Source organism: Salmo salar, chromosome ssa01, assembly GCF_905237065.1.
Source record: "Salmo salar chromosome ssa01, Ssal_v3.1, whole genome shotgun sequence".
In the NCBI taxonomy this organism is placed as follows: domain Eukaryota; kingdom Metazoa; phylum Chordata; class Actinopteri; order Salmoniformes; family Salmonidae; genus Salmo; species Salmo salar.
In genome coordinates this window covers 56,057,649-56,080,181 of record NC_059442.1, presented here as the reverse complement: position 1 = coordinate 56,080,181, position 22,533 = coordinate 56,057,649, and the positions used below count along the sequence as shown (strand labels likewise).

The 22,533-nt window shown below is 42.5% G+C and overlaps 1 protein-coding gene across 8 annotated transcripts in view; it reads left to right on the top strand.

The window, feature by feature from the left end:
* LOC106605231 (EMAP like 4) overlaps window positions 1-22,533 on the top strand; it is a 93,300-nt gene that overhangs the window by 20,850 nt on the left and 49,917 nt on the right. The window contains exon 1 of one of the 8 annotated variants that reach the window (XM_014200659.2): window positions 18,930-19,463. The exons of 3 other annotated variants lie outside the window; for them this stretch is intronic. In XM_014200659.2, the coding sequence (XP_014056134.2) occupies window positions 19,385-19,463 (79 nt within the window). In that variant the 5' untranslated portion in view covers window positions 18,930-19,384. Of the gene's footprint in view, window positions 1-18,929; window positions 19,464-22,533 lie in introns of those variants that run through there. 4 more of the 8 variants (XM_045719987.1, XM_014200652.2, XM_045720005.1 and 1 more) reach the window with 4 other exon arrangements.

Genomic DNA, 22,533 nt, shown 5'->3' with positions numbered 1-22,533 from the left:
TTTTATCTAACGGGTGGCTAAGTCTAAATATTCCTGTTAGGCATTGATGTTTATGTTTAGGTACATTGGTGCAACGGCAGTACTTTTTTCGCAAATGCGCTTGATAAATCAACACCCGTTTGTCGAAGTAGGCTGTGATTCAATGAAAATTAACAGGCACCGCATCGATTTATATGCCAAGCAGGACACGTTAGATAAACTAGTAATATCATCAACCATGTGTAGTTAACTAGTGATTATGTTAAGATTGATAGTTTTTTATAAGTCTAATGCTAGCTAGCAACTTACCTTTGCTTCTTGCTGCCCTCGCGTAACAGGTAGTCAGCCTGTTAATCCTTGTGGAGTGCAATGTAAGGCAGGTGGTTAGAGCGTTGCACTGGTAACCGAAGGTTGCAAAAACAAATCACCCCCTGAACAAGGAAGTCAACCCCCGTTTCTAGGCCGTCATCGTAAATAAGAATGTGTTCTTAATCTGACTTGCCTAGTTAAATAAAGGTGTGTAAAACATTTTTTAATAAATTTAAAAAAATCGGCAAATCGGTGGCCAAAAATACCGATTACCGATTGTTATGAAAACTTGAAATCGGCCCTAATTAATCGGCCATTCCGATTAATCGGTCGACCTCTAGTGCACACCCATGCAATCTCCAGTAGCATGGCCCGTACTGAAAAGCTCAGTGACTTTCAACGTGGCACCATCATAGATTGCCACCTTTCCAACAAGTCAGTTCGCCAAATTTCTGCCCTGCTAGAGCTGCCCCGGTTTATTGTAAGTTCTGTTATTGTGAAGTGGAACCATCTAGGAGCAACAACGGCTCAACCGCAACGTGGTAGGCCATACAAGCTCACAGAACGTGACTGCTGAGTGCTGAAGCGTGTTAAAATCATCTGTCCTCAGTTGCAATACTCACTACCCAGTTCCAAACTGCTACTGGAAACAACGTCAGCACAAGAACTGTCAGTCGGGAGCTTCACGAAATGGGTTTCCATGGCCTGAGCAGCTGCACACAAGGCTAAGCTCACCATGCGCAATGCCAATTTGTCGGCTGGAGAGGTGTAAAGTTCGCCGCCATTGGACTCTGGACCAGTGGAAATGCGTTCTCTGGAGTGACGAATCACGCTTCACCTTCTGGCAGTCCGACGGACGAATCTGGGTTTGGCGGATGCCAGGAGAACGCTACCTGCCCTAATGCATAGTGCAAACTGTAAAGTTTGGTGGATGGTGAATAATGGTCTGGGGGTATTTATCATGGTTTGGGCTTGGCCCCTTAGTTCCCGTGAAGGGATATCTTAACGCTACAGCATACAATGACTTTCTAGAGGATTCTGTGCTTCCAACTGTGTGTGAGGGGGGGTGTAGATGTGTTTGTTCATTACCATGAAACATATATACTGCATTAATTCATGTTTGTTAGTAGGGCTATAATGCATGAATTGGTATGTGTGTTTAAATATTCCTCCATGTGATTATTCATTAGATATGTTCGATTTTAAATATGTAGGTCTGTGTTGCAATGTGCCCCTGTATTATGTTGCCTGTTCTGTGACTGCTCTGTGCTGCAGACACTTATTTTTAGCTGTTTGTCACCTACAAATCATGAATGTGCTGCATAGTGCATTTCCCTCTACTGCCTAGCCCCCCACTCTGCTCCTGACCAGCTAACCTTTACTGTTGCTGCCTCCTGCCTACTCACCACCACCCCTCCCCCTCCAGCTCTGCAAACACTGTAGCTTCCTAGCTGACCACCCTTGTTGTGTACAGCCTATGTCCAAATACACTGAGTTTCCATCATTTTAGGGGAAACCTCAACGATGTCTGTGACTATAACACTAACGGACTATAAGTGGATATACAGTCGTCTCAGTCTACTAGATACAGGGCCACAGTACACCACTAGTAAAACTGATTTTGCTGTGTTAAAACCCCATGTGGCGGTGCCCTGCGGTAGAGTGGTGCAGGGTGATGACCTCATTCTGTCCCGCGGGGATGACCCGGTTCTGTCTTCCTGCTCAGTGCAGTGATGCTGAATCAGAATGGGGAATATTTCAGAGACCGAGAGAGGAGGGGGAGTCCTGTGCTGCAGTCAGTCCAACTTTCCTCTTGTACTTTTCCATGGCAACTGGAAGGCGGGCGAGAGGTATTTACATTATGACCAGGTGACCAGTGTGGAGGAAGGGGGAGGTGTGTGTGTGTCCTTGTCACTCATCCAACCACAGTGGAGGTTTTTTGGCCAAGCCCTGCAGAGTGCAGATGGTGGCGTGTCCTTGGTTGGCAGATAGGGGGGGTGCTGTCTGACTGACAGCTCGTCTCAACATATTGTGTGGAGGTTGAGATACAAGGTGCTAAAGTTAATGGTAGAGAGCTGATTTTGAGGAATTCAGTCTACCTCATTCTCAGCATTCTGATCTCTTTGTCCCATGAAGTGGGCCAATAAACTTTGATTTAGATTTGAAGTGACCTTGAGCTGATATAACCCATGCTATGAATTTTAAAGTAAATAAATAGATTTTAGAGTACAGTCTGGTATTATATCAAATCCTTGCAGCGGTGAGTCTGCTTTAACATTTCAAATACATACTACAGCTTGGATCTGAAAAAATACAATGCCTGTGCCCTGGTCTCTGTTCAACCAAAATATAGTGACTCAGCGGGGTTGTGGCTGAGGTTTAAATTATGTTTTGATGCTTTTTGCAGATATTCTGTTTTCTTTGTTGTTTTTTTAGTTATGGAGGGTGGTCGGAGCACTCACAAACGACTCTTTAGGCTAGGGGGGGAGAGGGCTCTTTCTCTCTGACGGAGCCCTGGTCGTCGGCAGTTTTTTCTGATGTACGGTCGTCCGTGCAACCTCAACCACCCCTCTCCCTCCTTCCTTCCCTCCCTCCCCCAGTTCCCAGGGTCCATGCTGCTTTTCCTGGAATTGGAGGCAAGCAGGAACACACAGCTTCCAGATTCCTGCTTCTCTCTTCCGTTCTCTGCCCAGGTTTTGAGGGTAATTGTTATTTTTCCCCTTTGTTTTTATTTTTTTTATTACTTGGGTTGGAAAGGCACAAAGGACCAAGATACCGGCAGTTAAACTTGGTGAAAAAGCTGGTGTCTGCGTGCTGCAGTCAGAATGTCAAGTGTCGGCTTGTCAGTGTGTCAGTTAGTGATGTTTCAGTTGTACCACAGCCCTGGATCCAGGCTCCTGCTGCTTTTAGAAGGCTGTAATACAGGGCCCTCTAGAAACAACACACACACACACACACACACACACACACACACACACACACACACAATGTCTTACTTCCTCACACACACCTGCTCATGTACTTACGTGCATATGTTAATGCATACTGACGCACAGACCCAGCATTTGAGTGTGTATGTCAGCAAATTGCAGGGTGGTCTAAAACTATACTGTGACTGAAATAAGCCTCTGATTCAGAACAAAACCGGTATAGAAATGGATTTGATTAAGACCTCCCTCAGTCTTACACACGGTTTACATTTAAACATTTATTTCTGCTTACTACGATTACATTGCCGTGTCTTTGATTTACTGATACACACACTAACAGAGAGACTATGTGTGTGTGCGTGCGCGTCCAATCGTGTGCGTGGAATTGTGCCATGTCATGAATTGCAGGCACTGGTTGCGTGCGTGTGTGTGTGTGTGTGTGTGTGTGTGTGCATGCGTATTTGTGTAGTAGGCTTATCGTATATAGGATAAACCAGGGTTTTTGGAAATGGCCACATTTATTGGAAGTTTTTTCAGTACATTTGAATATTTGTAGCTACTTTTTAAAATAAATACCTGCAGTCAACTGGTGCCATCATATTTATACTGTTTATCATAGAAAGAATGTAGCCAGCTACATTTCATCATGTTTTTCTTAAAGTTAATCTTGCATTTTACCGCCGAAAAGTTGGCTGGCTACACCGAGAAAAGTTGGCTGGCTACACCTGTCTGCTGATAGAATGCCTGTTCGTGAATTCTCATGGACAAATGCAACTGAAGCACAAAGTTAGTCTGATGCCAAGCAGATATTTCAGTAAGAAGTATTTTACATCTGCATTTACAAAACGCAGCAAGTTATTTTTATGCTTTCAGAATTCTGACTTAAACTTACATCCTAAGTTTAACTTGCTAGTTAATCAAAGTAAGTGGCTGAATTAATAAAGTGATGGGGAATCATATTTTGTTAGCTTTCTGCCGTGTTTGAGAAGTCAAAGACCATTGTGTGAGTTATTTATACAGCTGCCGCTATCCTGATTTCCTTGCGTTTCTTCTTCTTCTCTCTTCTCGGGTGATCTTCTCCGAGCAGGACAGTTGCCCTAGCGACTCCAGACTCCACACAAACACAGCGTGTAGTCTACATATGCTGCTCCAAAGCCAGTACTGTTCTTCCTTCAGACAAGCATGCGTCGAAACTTTGTTAATTTGCACAATGTCGCTCACTCTCACATTCGCTTGTAAATGTCCAAACTCACCAAAAATGACATTCGGTAGCGCCTAGCTAATATATAACTTTATGAGCTGGAGTGCCTCTTTGCAATTAGTTTAGTTTGCGCTCGTTAGCATATTTAGCTACAGACTCCATGGAAATTCTCTACTACTAATATTCTGGTAATAGACGCACAATGGGTTTTTTTGCGCGGGGGGGGGGGGGGTTTGGCCGCCCCTGTGTACTAAGCCAGTAATACCATATATCCCGGTATGATAGGACGGTATATCGATATGAAAATCTGGATACTGCCCAACCCTATTGTGTAGTGAAACTGCCCTATCTCAGTGCTGCGGCATTTTGTGCTGTGTTGTATAGCACTGTGTGTGTGTGTGTGTAATTTACAATGCTATGCTTGCTTTACTTGTCTGTCATTGTTTCGGCGCTCTGGGAGACAGACAGACACGTGTAGCGGGCCTCCTAAGAACATGTCTCAGTCTGTCCAACACATCCCTCTATGGTTACCGACACACATTACTCCCCTCCCACTCTCTTCCCACTCCTCCTCTTCCCTTTCAACCTTCCTTCCAGATCCTCATGCAGGCATTCCCCAATCGAAGGGTGCGACCTCTGACACGTTACTTTTCCTAGGGAACCGTCATGTATCCGCCCCCGACTCCCCCGGTCTGTCTCTTTGTCTGTGTCTCATAAGCTCTTCATATCACTCGCTCCTTTTTTCCCCCCTCTCACACCGTCTAATATGTGATTTCCACTTCATATCAATGCTGTGCAGTTACTGTCTCTGAAACATGCACACGTGTATGCAAATGGGCTGCTGACAAATACAAACAAGAAACGGGTTCACTCTCACACACAGAGATGGTAGTATACAGTACCTTATCCATGGGGTAGTGGAAAGACATTAGTGTCGTGACTCCATGCCAGGGCCTTCCTCCTCTGGGCTTGAGTGTTTTACTGGAAAGGGCGCCATGACACTTCATTGAACCAAGGCCCTGTGCTCTGGCCTCGTAGCTTATAATGCAGCGTGGGTGAGAGATGGTGAAACTGGCACCACTAGGGCTGTGGCGGTCACGAAATTTCGTCAGCTGGTGAGTGTCAAGCAAATAACTGTCGGTCTCACGGTATTTGAAGTTAGTTAACGTAAACACATTTAGCGTCTCCTGGCTTCCACACACAGCCTACAAGCCACTTAAAAAGTAAGAAATCCATGTAATATAGCCAACACCTTCACAATAAATCCATTATTTTAGACGGGTCTTAAGAAGCATGATATGAAGAAAATGTAGTCTGTCAGAAGAACAAAATAGCATGCTCTGAGTTGTCCTGTGGGCTACACTAGTTCCTTTAGCAGACAAGATTTGCTTATAATTCCATGGCATTATTTTATAGTATGAAGAATACAATTGAACAAAGCTGAATAAACTATAAATATTTTCTCCAAACGATTTGAGGGAGTGCACACGTGCTGCTATTCAGTGTTGAGCGGTTAACGAAGAAATAGGTCCTCCTATGTGCTTAATTTAGAGTTATTAAAACCTGTTAGGGATAGAGGGCAGTATTTTCACGGCCGGATAAAAAACGTACCCGATTTAATCTGCTTACTACTCCTGCCCAGAAACTAGAATATGCATATAATTAGTAGATTTGGATAGAAAACACTCTAAAGTTTCTAAAACTGTTTGAATGGTGTCTGTGAGTGGTGTCTGTGAGTATAACAGAACTCGTATGGCAGGCCAAAACCTGAGAAGATTCTAAACAGGAAGTGCCCTGTCTGACAATTTGTTCTCCTACTTGGGCATCTCTATCAAAAGTACAGCATCTCTGCTGTAACGTGACATTTTGTAAGGCTTCCATTGGCTCTAGGAAGGCGCCAGAAAGTGGAATGATAGCTCTGCAGTCTCTGGGCGAAAAACAGCAGGGGTTTTTGTGAGTGGTGCTTCTGAGGACAATGACACTGGCGCACGCGTGCACGAGACAACTCCATTTTTTTCTTTCATTGTTTGAACGAATACAACGTCTCCCGGTTGGAATATTATTGCTATTTTACGAGAAAAATCGTATAAAAATGTATTTTAAACAGCGTATTTTAAACATGCTTCGAAGTACGGTAATGGAATATTTAGAATTTTGTCACGAAACGCGCCGGCGCATCACCCTTCGGATAGTTACCTGAACGCACGATCAAAATGGAGCTATTTGAATATAACTATGGATTATTTGGAACCAAAACAACATTTGTTGTTGAAGGCCTGGGAGTGCATTCTGACGAAGAACAGCAAAGGTAATCCAATTTTTCTTGTAGTAAATCTGAGTTTGGTGAGTGCCAAACTTGGTGGGTGTCAAAATAGCTAGCCGTGATGGCCGGGCTATGTACTCAGAATATTGCAAAATGTGCTTTCACCGAAAAGCTATTTTAAAATCTGACACCGCGATTGCATAAAGGAGTTCTGTATCTATAATTCTTTAAATAATTTATGTATTTTGTGAACGTTAATCGTGAGTAATTTAGTAAATTCACCGGAAGTTTGCGGTGGGTATGCTAGTTCTGAGCATCACATGCTAATGTAAAAAGCTGTTTTTTGATATAAATATGAACTTGATTGAACAAAACATGCATGTATTGTATAACATAATGTCCTAGGAGTGTCATCTGATGAAGATCATCAAAGGTTAGTGCTGCATTTAGCTGTGGTTTTGGTTTTTGTGACATATATGCTTGCTTTGAAAATGGCTGTGTGATTATTTTTGGGACGGTACTCTCCTGACATCTGTTTTGCTTTCGCTGTGAAGCCTTTTTGAAATCGGACAGTGTGGTTAGATTAACGAGAGTCTTATCTTTAAAATGGTGTAAAATAGTCATATGTTTGAGAAATTGAAGTTATAGCATTTTTTAGGTGTTTGTATTTCGCGCCATGCTATACTATTGGATATTGGTGAGGCGTTCCGCTAGCGGAACGTCTGTCCCTAACAGGTTAATGTAGCTTTAGTTGTTCTACAAACATTGGGCTATATGTTTTAATGTTTAATACATTGTAAGGCTGCATGATGAGATTCTAATGATTTAGGAAAAAGTTGCTTGAAAGGCATGAGCTCTGCTTTGTTTTTTGCTCAGGCTGTACATACTCCAGTAGTCTCTCATTCACAATTTGACAAGCACTTGATAATGCCTCCAATTTCAAGGCGGCATCCCCTTTGTGGTTGTAATGCACCCTAAAAAAATCCATGCCTTTTGTGGCCCAGAGTGCTGCGTTGTGCCCTTCTCCCTGAGTGTGCTGTGCAATCCGAAGCACCTCTCACTCACATGGCTCTGTCACGTGATCGGGTCTTTCTGACAGGCTACAAGTGAAGACAGACACATTGAGGACGTAACTGTGCACGTCCTTATCCAATTCCGAGGTGCATATTGAAGATACTGGAAGAACTGTCCACATTTACTTTTTGTCAGCCAACAAGATGAGAGGCCTAACGAACAGCAAAATCACTAGCCTATGTCAGTCTACTTTCCCCCATAGTACAAAAATCGACCTATTCTATTATGAAATGTTCCAACCATAGTCTGGGACAGTTGTGGGATGCGATAAATCCCAAATGAATACAACCACTAGCATCTCAAAACCTTTTTTATGCAATGTGGCTGACGCAACAGATCAGAACTTATAGCATAAAATGTTGATAAAACTATTAGGCTATTTCTTCACATAAGCGCAGCAATGCGCACATGGCAGTAGGCTTATATATAAGCGTGAATGTTCCATTAGCAGAAAACACCATTATCAAAAGTGACCACAAATGCAATCATACATGTAATGCTTTTATTATAAAGGTGCATTTTTATGGTGAAAATTATCTTCTCCAAACTTGAAACTCACGCACTGCTTATATATGCCAGTTAGGCTCTACACACCTTGTAAAGCAGATTAATGTGCTTCATTTTAAGAAGTTATTTGGCCACTTGAGTTGTGATACAAACCTTAATAAAACATATGGGCTAGGCTACATGAGGTGTGCAACATGATTAGAAAAGTCGCAAAAAAAGGCATTTTTTTCTTATGCGTTGCATCATTCACAAGTGATAGGCTAATATTGTCACCCATCAGACTATTCTTGATTTAATCTTGTCTTTACATATGCTAAATAATATACAGTACCAGTCAAACGTTTGGACACACCTACTCATTCCAAGGTTTTTCTTTATTTTGACTATTTTCTACATTGTAGAATAATAGTGAAGACATCAACACTATGAAATAACACATGTAGTCACAAAAAATATATTTCATATTTGAAATTCTTCAAAGTAGCCACCTTTTTGCCTTGACAGCTTTGCACACTCTTGACATTCTCTCAACCAGCTTCATGAGGTAGTCACCTGGAATGCATTTCAATTAACAGGTGTGCCTTGTTAATTTGTGGTATTTCTTTCCATAATGCTTTTGAGGCAATCAGTTGTGTTGTGACAAGGTAGGGGGTATACAGAAGATAGCCCTATTTGTCCATATTATGACAATAACTGCTCAAATAAGCAAAGATAATTGACAGTCCATTATAACTTTTAAGACATGAAGATCAGTCTGGAAAATGTCTAGGACTTTGAAAGTTTCTTCAAGTGCAGTTGCAAAAGCCATCAAGCGCTATGATGAAACTCTCTCATGAGGACCGCCACAGGAAAGGAAGACCCAGAGTTACCTCTGCTGCAGAGGTTAAGTTCATTAGAGTTAACCGCACCTCAGATTGCAGGTCAAATAAATGCTTCACAGAGTTCAAGAAACAGACACATCTCAACATCAACCGTTCAGAGGAGACTGCGTGAATCAGTCCTTCATGGTCGAATTGCTGCAAAGAAATCACTACTAAAGGACATCAATAAGAAGAAGAGACTTGCTAAACCCAAGAAACATGAGCAATGGACATTAGACTGGTGGAAATCTGTCCTTTGGTCTGATGAGTCCAAATTTGAGACTTTTGGTTCCAACCGCCGTGTCTTCGTGAGACGCAGAGAAGGTGAACGGATGATCTCTGTGTGTGTGGTTCCCACCGTGAAGCATGGAAATGGTGTGGGGGTGCTTTGCTGGTGACACTGTCAGTGATTAATTTATTATTCAAGGCACACTTAACCAGCATGGCTACCACAGCATTTTGCAGCGATACAACATCCCATTTGGTTTGCACCCGACCTCAACCCAATTGAGATGGTTTAGGATGAGTTGGGCTGCAGAGTGAAGGAAAATCAGGCAAGAAGTGCTTAGCAAATGTGGGAACTCCTTCAAGACTGTTGGGAAACCAGGTGAAGCTGGTTGAGAGAATGCCAGGAGTGTGCAAAGTTGTCATCAAGGCAAAGAGTGGCTATTTGAAGAATCTAAAATATATTTTTAAATATATTCTAAACCACTTTTTTTTTTGGTTACCTGATTCCATATGTGTTTTTTTTCATAATTTTGATGTCTTCACTATTATTCTACAATGTAAAACATAGTCAAATTTAAAGAACCCCTTGAATGAGTAGGTGTGTCCAAACTTTTGGTAGGTACTGTATGTGCGACATGTTTTGATTTAGAAAGGACCATTTATCATGCACCTGCATCAAAACAGGGGCAGCGGGAAAAATACATCTAATTTATGCACTTAAATAGCAAATGGAAGACTCTCTTTTCCCCGTGGTTTATTTTCATGCCAGCCAGGTAGGCTATAGTCCTGTTCTAATTGTGCTTAATATTAGGAAAGTTGAGAAATAAATATAGTAGGCCTAGCCTATAGAAAGCTGATGGGAGCCTCGTCTTTTTATTTGAGGCCATCACTCCCGTTATTCCATAGCCCATAGAAATGATCATGGGCTCTCATGAAGTGTTTTTTAATTAGATTTTTGAATACATTTGCATCGATGTCAGAGTGATTTAGAGGGACGATAGAGTGCTGAGTACCAGGCAGTTAGCAAGTTTTGTAGGCTACTCATAACCAGCAGCATCAGAGCTTGGAGAAGCCTAATTACCGTGACTGAAGTGGAATTTGACTGCCTTCATGACTCGTGACCGCCAGTGTGGCGGTAATACGGTCACCTTAACAGCCCTAGGCACCACTCCCTTGGGCCACATAGAGCCAGAATGGAGCCAGCAGCTTGGGTAACTCATCAGACTGGCACTAGTAGTGATTTCTGGCAGGGATTTCCCCAACATGCCCCATCGGAAAACCATTAGGCAGATCAAGAGGCATAGATTAAGGATAGAGCAGAATAGAAAGAGGAGAGAGTGAATTAGGAGAGTTATAAGAACTAGAAGTATGGATGTAGAGAGGAAGTGCCTTATTATTGTTTCTTATCCAACTGAATCCCAATTTGAGGTTTTTAAAAGATGTCACTAGTACCAGTCATAAGTTTGGACACAGCTACTCGTTCAAGGGTTTTTCTTTATTTTTTACTATTTTGTACATTGTAGAATAATGAAGACATCAAAACTATAAAATAATATATATGTAATCATGTGGTAACCAAAAAAGTGTTAAACAAATCAAAATATATTTGAGATTCCTCAAAGTAGCCACCCTTTGCCTTGATGACAGCTTTGCACACTCTTCGCATTCTCTCAACAGCTTCGTGAGGTAGTCACCTGGAATGCGTGTCCTAACTTTTGACTGGTACTGTATATATGCCCCTGTGGCTATGGGACCTTTCCCACTGTAACCTCATTCATACGGTCCCATTTGTACCACATTCTTGCCAGGGTAAGCCTTTTTTACCTCTCGTGCACATGCCAGTAAGTTTAAGAGTGGGAGTAGTCGTGGGCCGATGACAGACTATTTTAATAAATCAATTGAATATACACCATCACAAAGAAATCCATTATTCATTTGTTTAGGCAGGTCCTAAGAAGCATTATAAGACTAATAAAATGTATTTTCAAAAGATTAGAATAGCATATTCTAAGTTTATTTATACTACTGGTCTCTGCAGGCTATAAGCCTACATGGCTGTGCCATGCAAATTTGAATCAATAGTTTTTATTTAGTCAACACACACACACTCATGGGAATTGGCCTATGGATGGGACTAAATTTGAAATGCTGCTTACAGAAGAAATATGGAATGTATAACCATGGTAGCAGTTAAGTTTGGAGATTATGGGATAATGATTAGACCAATAGTGAGGACACAACAGTTCCCGAGACTGAATCCAAACATTGCACTGTTGATTTTATGTGCGTTTAACATTTACTGTACTTATCGCCCACATTTGTTGATAACGAAATCTGAAAATACTTTGGATACGTTCAGTAATATGATAAGAATATTTTGGAGCTCTCCTAGCTGTGTTGAGAAACTAGAGCAAGTACACGTGTAGTTGTTTGATTCGGAACACAGCCCTGCAGCCCCTCCTTTACACTATTACTGTTTTTGTTTACGCAATTCAAAAACTGTCAATTTTTTATAAATCACAATCTGTGTCAGGTGGGCATAATTTGAAAGCTTGTTCTTTTGCCAACATGACTAAGCTAAATTATAAAATGGAAATGTAAAGTGCACATTTGGGTGTTTGGCTCGCTTGTATGACGTCAATGCGGTATTTATTATAATCTTCAATGTCTCATCTTTCAAAAATATATGCATGGAGTCCTCATAATTTACAGCATTTCCCTCAGATGATTTTTTTGGGGTGCAAAAGTTGACCAATTAGCGGTAGGGGTGGGGGCAACTTCTTGTCGCATGTGGTACTCAAGTTCGGAACTGCTGTCAGTCAACCCATACAGAGCTGTGAAGCGCAGACCCTGAGCTCTGACGTCATGTATAGAATCTTGCTGTAAAGCCACTGCGTTCCAATTGAGGTACTTGTCAATGTCCAAATCTGCCATTTTCAACCCATATACTGGTACAAGTGTAAAGGGCTACGCTACATAACATGCTGTAAAAATGTTGTGATCAGGGCTAATAAATGAGCCAACTAGACAAGATGATCATGAGCAGCACTCACCTCAACTTAGCTAACCTTTCCCCAGCCTAATTGTAGCCTATATCCAATTGAAGATTCAATAAAAAAACAACTCTGACATTGATTGATTTATCAAGACTGAAAGCAGTGTGATGGCACTGTCCCGAATCAAAACGGTGCTGAAATGATCACCTAGTTCAGGGGTTCCCAAACTTTTTCACTCAGGCCCCCTTTCCAGCATCGTGTTCACACCCCTCTTGTTGGTGGAAAGAAAATTGTGCAGGTTTAAAGCTCATTTCCTGCAATTCTACAAATTTTTTCATGGGTTTCAGAGATAATTTAGCATTTTTTTTTAAGATAATTGACTTGCAATTCTAGACACTTTTCCATGTCTAATGTACTTACAGTCAAACGTTTGGACACACCTACTTATTCAAGGATTTTTCTGTATTTTTACTATTTTCTACATTGTAGAATAATAGTGAAGACATTAAAACTATGATTAAAAAAATAACAACATAATGGTAATAATTTATTTGAATGGTTAATCTGTAGTCTATTGATAAACTCGATAAATCAAGATGTAGCGTAGGCCTATTTACAATACAGTTGAACACATACTCAATAGAAGTTATTGAGTATGCGCTTGTTTTGGCTGATTTCATGGGGATTTCTTTTGACCTTCCATTTATTTTGGAACTTATTTTATTGTACCGAGTAAGTCTCTTCTTTTATAAAAGTGTGTGCTGTCTCTTTAAGACCCAGGGTGTTATTCACACACAGTCAGTTCCAGTCTCATGCAAAGATGGTCTTGACTGGGAGAGATGTGAGGCGGGGGAGACTAAGTGAATTAATAAAGTTTTTGGTGACAATCCGCTTTGAAATCAGCAAATTTTGTGTTATGGTTTGCATATTATCACAAACAAACAAGGTACTAGGGTAGTGAATTTATGTTCGCTTCAGCTGTAAGCTAGCGAGGAAAGTTAGCTCATAAAGCTGGAAGTTACTGGTAACTTCTTGCATTGTAAAGTGTTCTAACCTGTAATGGATATTGTTTTGTGAACAGTACATTTTCAAAATTTCTACAGGCCATGTAGCACTATTCAAGTGTGTTAACTTATGTGACGCATAACACGGAACCCAAACCGGCTGCGCGCGTGCGCAATCGTGCATAAATGTATTTTGTCCCTCTACACCAGACATGATCAGGACACGCAGGTTATGATATCAAAACAAGCTCTGAACCAATTACATTAATTTGGGGCAGGTCGAAAAGCCTTAAACATTTATGGCAATTTAGCTAGTTAGCTTGCACTTGCTAGCTAATTTGTTCTATTTAGCTAGCTTGCTGTTGCTAGCTAATTTGTCCTGGGATATAAACATTGAGTTATTTTACCTGAAATTCACAAGGTCCTCTAATCCGACAATTAATCCACACATAAAACGGCCAACCGAATCGTTTCTAGTCATCTCTCCTCCTTCCAGGCTTTTTGATCTTTGAACTTATATGGTGATCGGCATCTAAACTTTCATAGTATTACCCCGACGACCAGCAACACAGTTCATCTTTCAATCACCCACGTGGGTATAACCAATGAGGAGATGGCACATGGGTACCTGCTTCTATAAACCAATGAGGAGATGGGAGAGGCAGGACTTGCAGCGTGATCTGCGTCAGAAATAGAAAGGACTTCTATTTTAGCCCTTGGCAATGCAGATGCTCGTGCACGCGATGCGAGCGGTGTAGTCCGGGTATTAGTGGTGATGCAGCCCAGACTCCTAGTGAATGCAGTGGTTGGTTCCACAGTTCAGGCTAGAGTTAGCAATGAGTAAGTGGAGCAGGCAAGGTGCTCTCGCGTTATAAGGGACATCGGCTGCACTAACAGACAGACTTAATCATCTCTCAATCAGTAGATGATGCGAGGCACATTTGACAGAAATACCGAAAGTAACAACAAATTCTAGTCCGAACAGTTTTACTATCGAAAAGTACCGAAGTTTTGGTATATTGTGCAACACTAGGTTTGAAAGGTGTACAAGTGTTCTGATTAGTTTTTCGGTTTGGTGTGTGTGTGTGTGTGTGTGCGTGTGTGCTCCTGTCATGTGTATACAAGGCCCTGCTCTGCTATCCTGCCACCTTTACTCTTTCCTGTCAGCTCTATTTTGGTGACTGTACTGCAGTTCCTCTCCACATTTAGGTTTGATCTCCCTTCAGATGGCAGTAAAAGTTCGAGCTAACGCCAGACGTTTTAAGTAGAGAGCAGGAACATTGATATACAGCACATTTTCAGCAAATTGTTTTGGAAAAGTATTTTGGGAATGATTGCAAACATGGTCACAACTCCTCGTCTAGCTACCAAAGCATGCTGGGAGTTGTTGTGTCACATGTCTGAGGGGCCATGGGGGCTGACCTGACTTTACTGTGCTTAGGTATGAGATAAACCGTCCCTTCCCGAGAACTCTGTGTGCTGGCTTTTGACCTCACAACAGTTCACCTGTCTGTCACTTAGGCTTGGGCGGTATACTGTGTATACTGGGGTATTTGGAAATAGCCACGGGATGGTTTTTCAATAGCATCAATACTGTTCAAAATATTTCTTTTGAAGTTTTTCCCATACGTTTTAATATTTGTTGCTATTTTTTTTAAAGTCCGATCCCGTTCTTATTTCAACTGTCACATTATTTTACATTATAAACCTTACTTCCCCAGCACAGTTGAGCCAGTCCCATTTCTAAATAGCACAACAAGAGAAAGCGTGAGCAGGTGAGTGTAGAGAAAAAAAACCTAAAAATCAGTTGCAGCACTGTCTGCTGCTTGAATGCCCAATCCTGAATTCTCATCCGAGTTTAGAAGTGCAACTGACGCACAAAATGAGTCTGACGCTGAGCAGAAATTACAATAAGAAGCATTTTAGATCTGTTTTTACGAAATGCAGCAAGATATTTATTGTGTTTTTATATTTTCTTCCTGTCTGAAAATGATGCGTTAACACGACCCCTAGTTTAACTTTCTATCAAAGTTGCTGAATTAATAAGGTGATGGGGCATCATATTGTTACATTTCTTCTGCTTTTGAGTAGGCAAAGCTGTTTGGATGAGTTATTTGCACAGCTGCCAGTGCCATCTTGATTTCCTTGCGTTTTTTCTCCACTCCGTTCTCTGCTCCTCCCTCCTTGGAGCAGGCAGGCTCGTTGCCCTAGCAACTCCAGACTCCACACAGATGCAGTGTGTAGACAGGTGCTGGAGAGCCAGTACTGCAAATGACTAAAATGTAATGTAAATGCATACGTCAAAACATAGAAAATTAGCAAAGTGTCTCTTGTTCACATTCACTTGTAAATGTACAAACTCACCAAAAATGACATTCGGTAGCTCCTACCTATATAACTTTATGAGCTGGATTGCCCGTCTTTGCAATTTTTTATTTATTTTCATTTGTGCTCGTTAACGTATTTAGCCTTCAGCCGCCATGCACATTTGCTATTACTTGTGCTAATTTTGTTAGCATTCTGGTAATAGATGCCCAATGGGTTTAAAAAAATATCTGTTTGGCCCCCATTTGTGTACTAAACCGGCAATACTGTAAATTCAGGGGTGAGAGAAGGAGGTTATGATGGATATGAAACTCTGGTTACTGCCCAACCCTACTGTCAAGTGTTAAAAGCTCATTACTTCTCTGGAGGACAATTGCAGTCTCACAGTTGGCTACCTCACCTTTCACACCACTGATACTGGCCCCGCCTCCTTTCACCTGTTCTATTAGGTAGCAACACATCTGCCACGCTGATCCTCAACACTGGAGCTCCCCAGGGGTGCGTGCTCAGTCCCATCCTGTACTCCCTGTTCACCCACGACTGCATGGCCAGGCACGACTCCAACACCATCATTAAGTTTGCAGACGACACAACAGTGGTAGGCATGATCACCGACAACGACGAGACAGCCTATAGGGAGGAGGTCAGAGACCTGGTGGGGTGGTGCCAGAATAACAACCTCTCCCTCAACGCAACCAAGACTAAGGAGATGATAGTGGACTACAGGAAAAGGAGCACCGAGCACGTCACCATTCTCATCGACGGGGCTGTAGTGGAGCAGGTTGAGGGCTTCAAATTCCTTGGTGTCCACATCAACAACAAACTAGAATGGTCCAAACACACCAAGACAGTCGTGAAGAGGGCACGACAAAGCCTATTCCCCCTCAGGAAACTAAAACGTTTTGGCATGGGTCCTGAGATCCTCAAAAGGTTCTACAGCTGCAACATCGAGAGCATCCTGACCGGTTGCGTCACTGCCTGGTACGGCAATTGCTCGGCCTCCGACCGCAAGGCACTTCAGAGGGTAGTGCGTACGGCCCAATACATCACTGGGGCAAAGCTGCCTGCCATCCAGGACCTCTACACCAGGCGGTGTCAGAGGAAGGTCATAGACTGTTCTCTCTACTACCGCATGGCAAGCGGTACCGGAGTGCCAAGTCTAGGACAAAAAGGCTTCTCAACAGTTTTTACCCCTAAGCCATAAGACTCCTGAGCAGGTAACCAAATGGCTACCTGGACTATTTGCATTGTGTGCTCCCCCCCCCAACCCCTCTTTTACGCTGCTGCTACTCTGTTTATCATATATGCGTAGTCACTTTAACTATACATTCATGTACATACTACCTCAATTGGCCCGACCAACCAGTGCTCCCGCACATTGGCTAACCGGGCTATCTGCATTGTGTCCCACCACCCGCCAACCTCTCTTTTACGCTACTGCTACTCTGTTCATCATATATGCATAGTCACTTTAACCATATCTACATGTACATATTACCTCAATCAGCCTGACTAACCGGTGTCTATATATAGCCTTGCTACTCTTATTTTCAAATGTCTTTTTACTGTTGTTTTATTTCTTTACTTACACTTTTTTTTGCACTGTTGGTTAGAGCCAGTAAGTAAGCATTTCACTGTAAGGTCTACACCTGTTGTATTTGGCGCACGTGACAAATAAACTTTGATTGGATTTATTCATCCATTTTGTGAGAGAACCCCATCCCTGTCCATACCATGAGTCATTGCAGAGCCCATTATAGAAATCTATTGTGTGAATGGCTTCCCTTTTCTGTTTTTCCTCCAGGCTAGTCACCTGTCCCTTTTCTGTTTTTCCTCCAGGCTAGTCACCTGTCCCTTTTCTGTTTTTCCTCCAGGCTATCACCTGTCCCTTTTCTGTTTTTCCTCCAGGCTAGTTACCTGTCCCTTTTCTGTTTTTCCTCCAGGCTAAGCACCTGTCCCTTTTCTGTTTTTCCTCCAGGCTAGTCACCTGTCCCTTTTCTGTTTTTCCTCCAGGCTAGACACCTGTCCCTTTTCTGTTTTTCCTCCAGGCTAGACACCTGTCCCTTTTCTGTTTTTCCTCCAGGCTAGTCACCTGTCCCTTTTCAGTTTTTTTTTTCTCCTTCCAACTTGTCAGAGTGCTATCTTGAAAGAATTCTCTCTTACATTTTCTATTTCTTTCTCTCTCACTCCCTTTTTCTCTCTTTATCTCCCTCTTTCTGTTCTCTCTGTCCTCACTCTCTCCCTGTTTGCCTGTGCCCTGCAACAGTGCCCCATTCACAAACAGTGGAGAGTTAAATGGTTCACTCTGGTTTGAAACCCGCCATCGGCTGGGACCCGCTCTCCCTCCGAGCCTCAAATTCACAAAACCCTGCCTGTGTTGTTTTTGAATGCTGGCCCACTAAGGCACAGGGCTGAGGTTCGGTTTCAACTGTGTTCTACGTAGCTAGCAGGAGTTAGGCTATGCACACATGTGCGGTCTTAAAGACCCACGTATACGTGAACATGGTAATGAAGGTTCTTCAGAATGCCTATATACACACGATGCACTCTGTTCCACCCAAACGTTGATACATTCTTAGTGAAAAATAGACAGGAACACACTGAATGGGTTTCTATCATAGTGCTCTCTGCTTCCCACTCAGACCGCATAGTTTGGCTGTGCTCCTGCGTTCATGTGAGGAACAGTGGGTTTCATTTCGACCAGACCAGGATTTGATCATGGAGTTTAAAATCTTATTTTACATCATCTCAAGGAACATTCACATCATATCATTGTAGTTCCAGAGTGATGTTATAACCTTGACGTAAATAAGATCTAGGAATTCATTTATTGAATTGCCAAGTTCCTAACCCTAAAGGTGGCATAGTGATTAGGGTGGTACGGTTCTTGTCAGACGTAAGGTAGGTTAAGTGGGTATGATGACGGTATAAGACTGTCAGTCCTGTAAGGTGACTGCTGTGATAGTGAGAGGTGTGTGAAAGTAGTCTGTGAGACGATGGGTAAGCAGGAAGAGGGAGAGAATGAGAGGGGGGAAGGGAGTAGGATATAGGGACTCCTGCAAGGCTCCTGGGGGAGGGGAATTTGACACTTCTACATGGTCTACCCTCCTCCCTGTATTTCTCCCTCGTTCTCTCTTTCTCTATTTTCAGGAGCTGTGTTGCTGTCAGCGCTCCAGAGGTTAAAAATGTGTGAGGCAGCAGCTCGGCTTTAGCCACTCCCTGAGCCAGTCAAGGTTTTCTTTTTAAAAGCTTTATCTCCTCCTCCTCCTGCCTCACTCTCGTGCTCATTCACTCTGGGCTTTGTGTGAGCGTGCACCGGTGTGTGTTAGCGCATGTCGGAGAGAGCAGACCCAGACGAGCGAGAACGAGGGGAAGACCAAAAGCATTCTCTGCACACAGACAACCAAGAATCATTCTGTCTGCTGTCGAGGAAGACTAGTACCCGGATAGAAAAAAAGTAACAAAGGAAATAGACTCGAGAAAGAGAGAGCGAGGAAAAACTGGACTGCCTAAGACGACGAGAGGAATATTCGATCACTCACTCACACGTGTGTGTGTGTGTGTATATATACAGTCACACACACAGCAGACTTGTATCGGTGAAGCCAGCATACTCACTCACACTCTCAGACAGTAAAAAAGGGAGGAAGGTGCCTGGATCTTGCCAAAGAGGTGTGCGCGCGTGTGTGTGTGTGCAGCGAGAGGAGAATGGAGGAGGTCTCGGTGTCTGTGGCCCCAGCATGCAACTCTACAACCACCAACACGTTGCTAAACAACCACTGCGCCGGTAATCTACTGTTCTGTAACCGTACTACAATAGCCTTCATCGCCCTGCTTTGCTGTAGTATTGCTTGTGTTACTGTTCCCAGACAGGGTAAAGGAATCAAAGTTTGGAGGTTAGTGGAGCGCCAGCTCCATGTGGAGGTTCATTGACGGGTGTGTGTGTGCTCCATGGGGTTTCCCCCAACTACGCACTTGAGGTGGCGTTAGATCCAGAATCTGTCTTCTGCAATACAATAGTGTCTGTGTGGTTTACCAGAAATAGCATGTATGTGGTTCTAACATAGAATACTTTAATGACTTTCTAAGCGTTCGTTGGTCATATACTGTGGTGGGTCTGTAGTCAAACTATAGAAGTAGGAAAATGTGTGTATTGTGTAATATGTCTGTGTGTGGCTGCTCATTGACTTTTTTTTTATCCATAGACTCTGGCCCACACAATTACCTCTGCACTCTTTATTGTCTGTGTGGATCGTTATGACCTTTTTTTTCTCCAAGCCATTCACTGTTCATTCAGAGAGCTCACCCCAGTGAGACTGCTGCTGATTGGTCTGAGGAGAGGACTGAGACAGTATAGCTGTCTAGATGTCCGTCTTTATAGCAGGGAGGCTTTGAATCAGCGAGAAGAGTGAGAGAGGTGGATGGATTGAGTGAATTTATTAAGGATCCCCATTAGCTGCTACCATGGCAGCAGCTACTCTTCCTGGGGTCCAAACACATTAAGGCACTTATATCACACACAAAACAAAAGATAAACAGTACATCAGATAACATTATTACACCACTACATATCTACAATACAAAATGTAATACAACGCTATTACAATGTGCGTGTGTCTGTACCTGTGTGTTTCTTCACAGTACCCGTTGTTCCATAAGGTGTATTTGTATCTGGTTTTTAAAATCTGATTCTACTGCTTGCATCAATTACCTGATGTGGAATAGAGTTCCATGTAGTCATGGCTCTATGTAGAACTGTGCGCCTCCCCTAGTCTGTACTGAACTTGGGGATTGTGAAATGACCTGGTGGCATGTCTTGTGGGGTATGCTTGGGTGTCCGAGCTGTGTGCTAGTAGTTTAAACAGACCGTTCGGTAGGGCTGGTCGATAAATCAATATCAATAATTATCAAGGTAATTACTTCCCTCCAATAACGATATCAAAACGTTTAGATTCATTTTTGATAATGTCGATATAGAATAATTAGGTACAGCAGTCCATTTCACCTCTGTGACGCAGCAGGAACGTGCGGAGAAGTGACAATATGCACGTGGAGAGGTATACGTCCACTAAAAACCACTTAGCACCTCGAGTGATGGAGTAGCCACTATTAACCATGAAAAATGAGTGATGTAGGAGAAAACAATGGCAGTGATAGCCATGGAGAAGGAGCAGCTTCCAACAAAGAAATTATTGATAAAAAGGGTTAACCCCTCTTGGGTATGGGGCAGTATTTTGACGTCCGGATGAAAAGCGTGCCCAAGTAACCTGCCTGTTACTCTAGCCCAGAAGCTAGGATATGCATATAATTGGTAGATTTGGATATAAAACACTCAAGTTTCTAAAACTGTTAAAATAATGTCTGTGAGTATAACAGATCTGATTTGGCAGGCGAAACCCCGAGGACAAACCATCCAGGGGGAAAAAAAATTGAGGTCACATGATTTTCCAATGGGTTTCTATGGGATACTATTATTATTAGGAACCTGGTTGCAGTTCCTATGGCTTCCAGTAGATGTCAACAGTATTTAGAAATTGTTCAATGTTTTTCTTTTGAGAAATTAAGAAGTAGTCCTATTCATTGTAAGTGTCACTCCACTGTTTTGGTGCGTGTGAACAGGAGAGCGCTCCACGTTGTTTTTATCCGGTATTAGAAACAGTTTACTCTGTCTTATATTTTATAGATTATTTACCTTTTAGGGTACCTGAGGTTGGATTAGGAACGTTGTTTGGACCAAGTTTACAGGTAACTTATTAGATACTTTGTAGTTATGTTGGGCGAGTTGAAACCGGTGTATTTCTGAATCAAACGCTCCAAATAAATGGACATTTTTGGGAAATAAAGGACATTATTGAACAAAAGGACCATTTGTGATGTTTCTGGGACATTTTGGAGTGCCAACAGAAGAAGATCTTTAAAGGGAAGGCATTAATTATATCGCTATTTCTGACTTTTGTGTCGCACCTGCCTGGTTGAAAAATGATTTTGATGTGTTTGTATGCGGTGCGCTGTCCTCAGATAATCGCATGGTGTGCTTTCTCCGTAAAGCCTTTTTTGAAATTTGACATAGCAGCTGAATTAACAAGGAGTTAAGCTTTATTTTGATGTATAACACATATTTTTTCAAGAATGTTAAATATTTGAATTTAGTATTTTTGAATTTCGCGCTCTGCAATTTCACCGGATGTTGGCCAGGTGGGACGCTACCGTCCCACCTGCCCATTAAAAAGTTAAACTGTTTCAGTAATTTGGAAGTGGTTTGGCTTTTTGAAGTCCGACAAAGAGCAGAGCGATGCTTGGTGCAAATTGTGCCGTAGACAGGTGGCTACGAAGTCTGGTAATACGACAAACCTTTTTCAACATCTGAAGCAAAATCACTCTTTGGAACATGCTGGAAGTTTGAGTTTGCGCCATGATATTGATAAACGCCCCTCAAGCACCAGCCAATCTAGGGATGTTTGTTGGTTGGTGATGTGGACATCAAGGAACTTGAAACTCTGTCGCGCAGCAGCACGACCAGGTGGACTGGGGACCGCAAGGAGTCATCAGGCCAGGTAGTCCTGAGGCATGGCCCTAGGGCTCAGTTCCTCTGAGAGAAGAGTGAGAAGAGAAAGTTAGAGGGAGCATAATTAAATTCTCACAGGACACCGGATAAGACAGGGGAAATACTCCAGATATAACAGACTGACCTTAGCCCCCGACACACAAAGTATTGCAGCATATTTACTGGAGGCTGAGACGGGAGGGGTTGAGAGTACCGGGTCTGACCCTCTTGCCTCCAGAACTGCCTGAATTCTTTGGGGCATGACAACGTCACTCAATTGGTATCAAGGGACCTAACGTGGGCCAGAACAAGA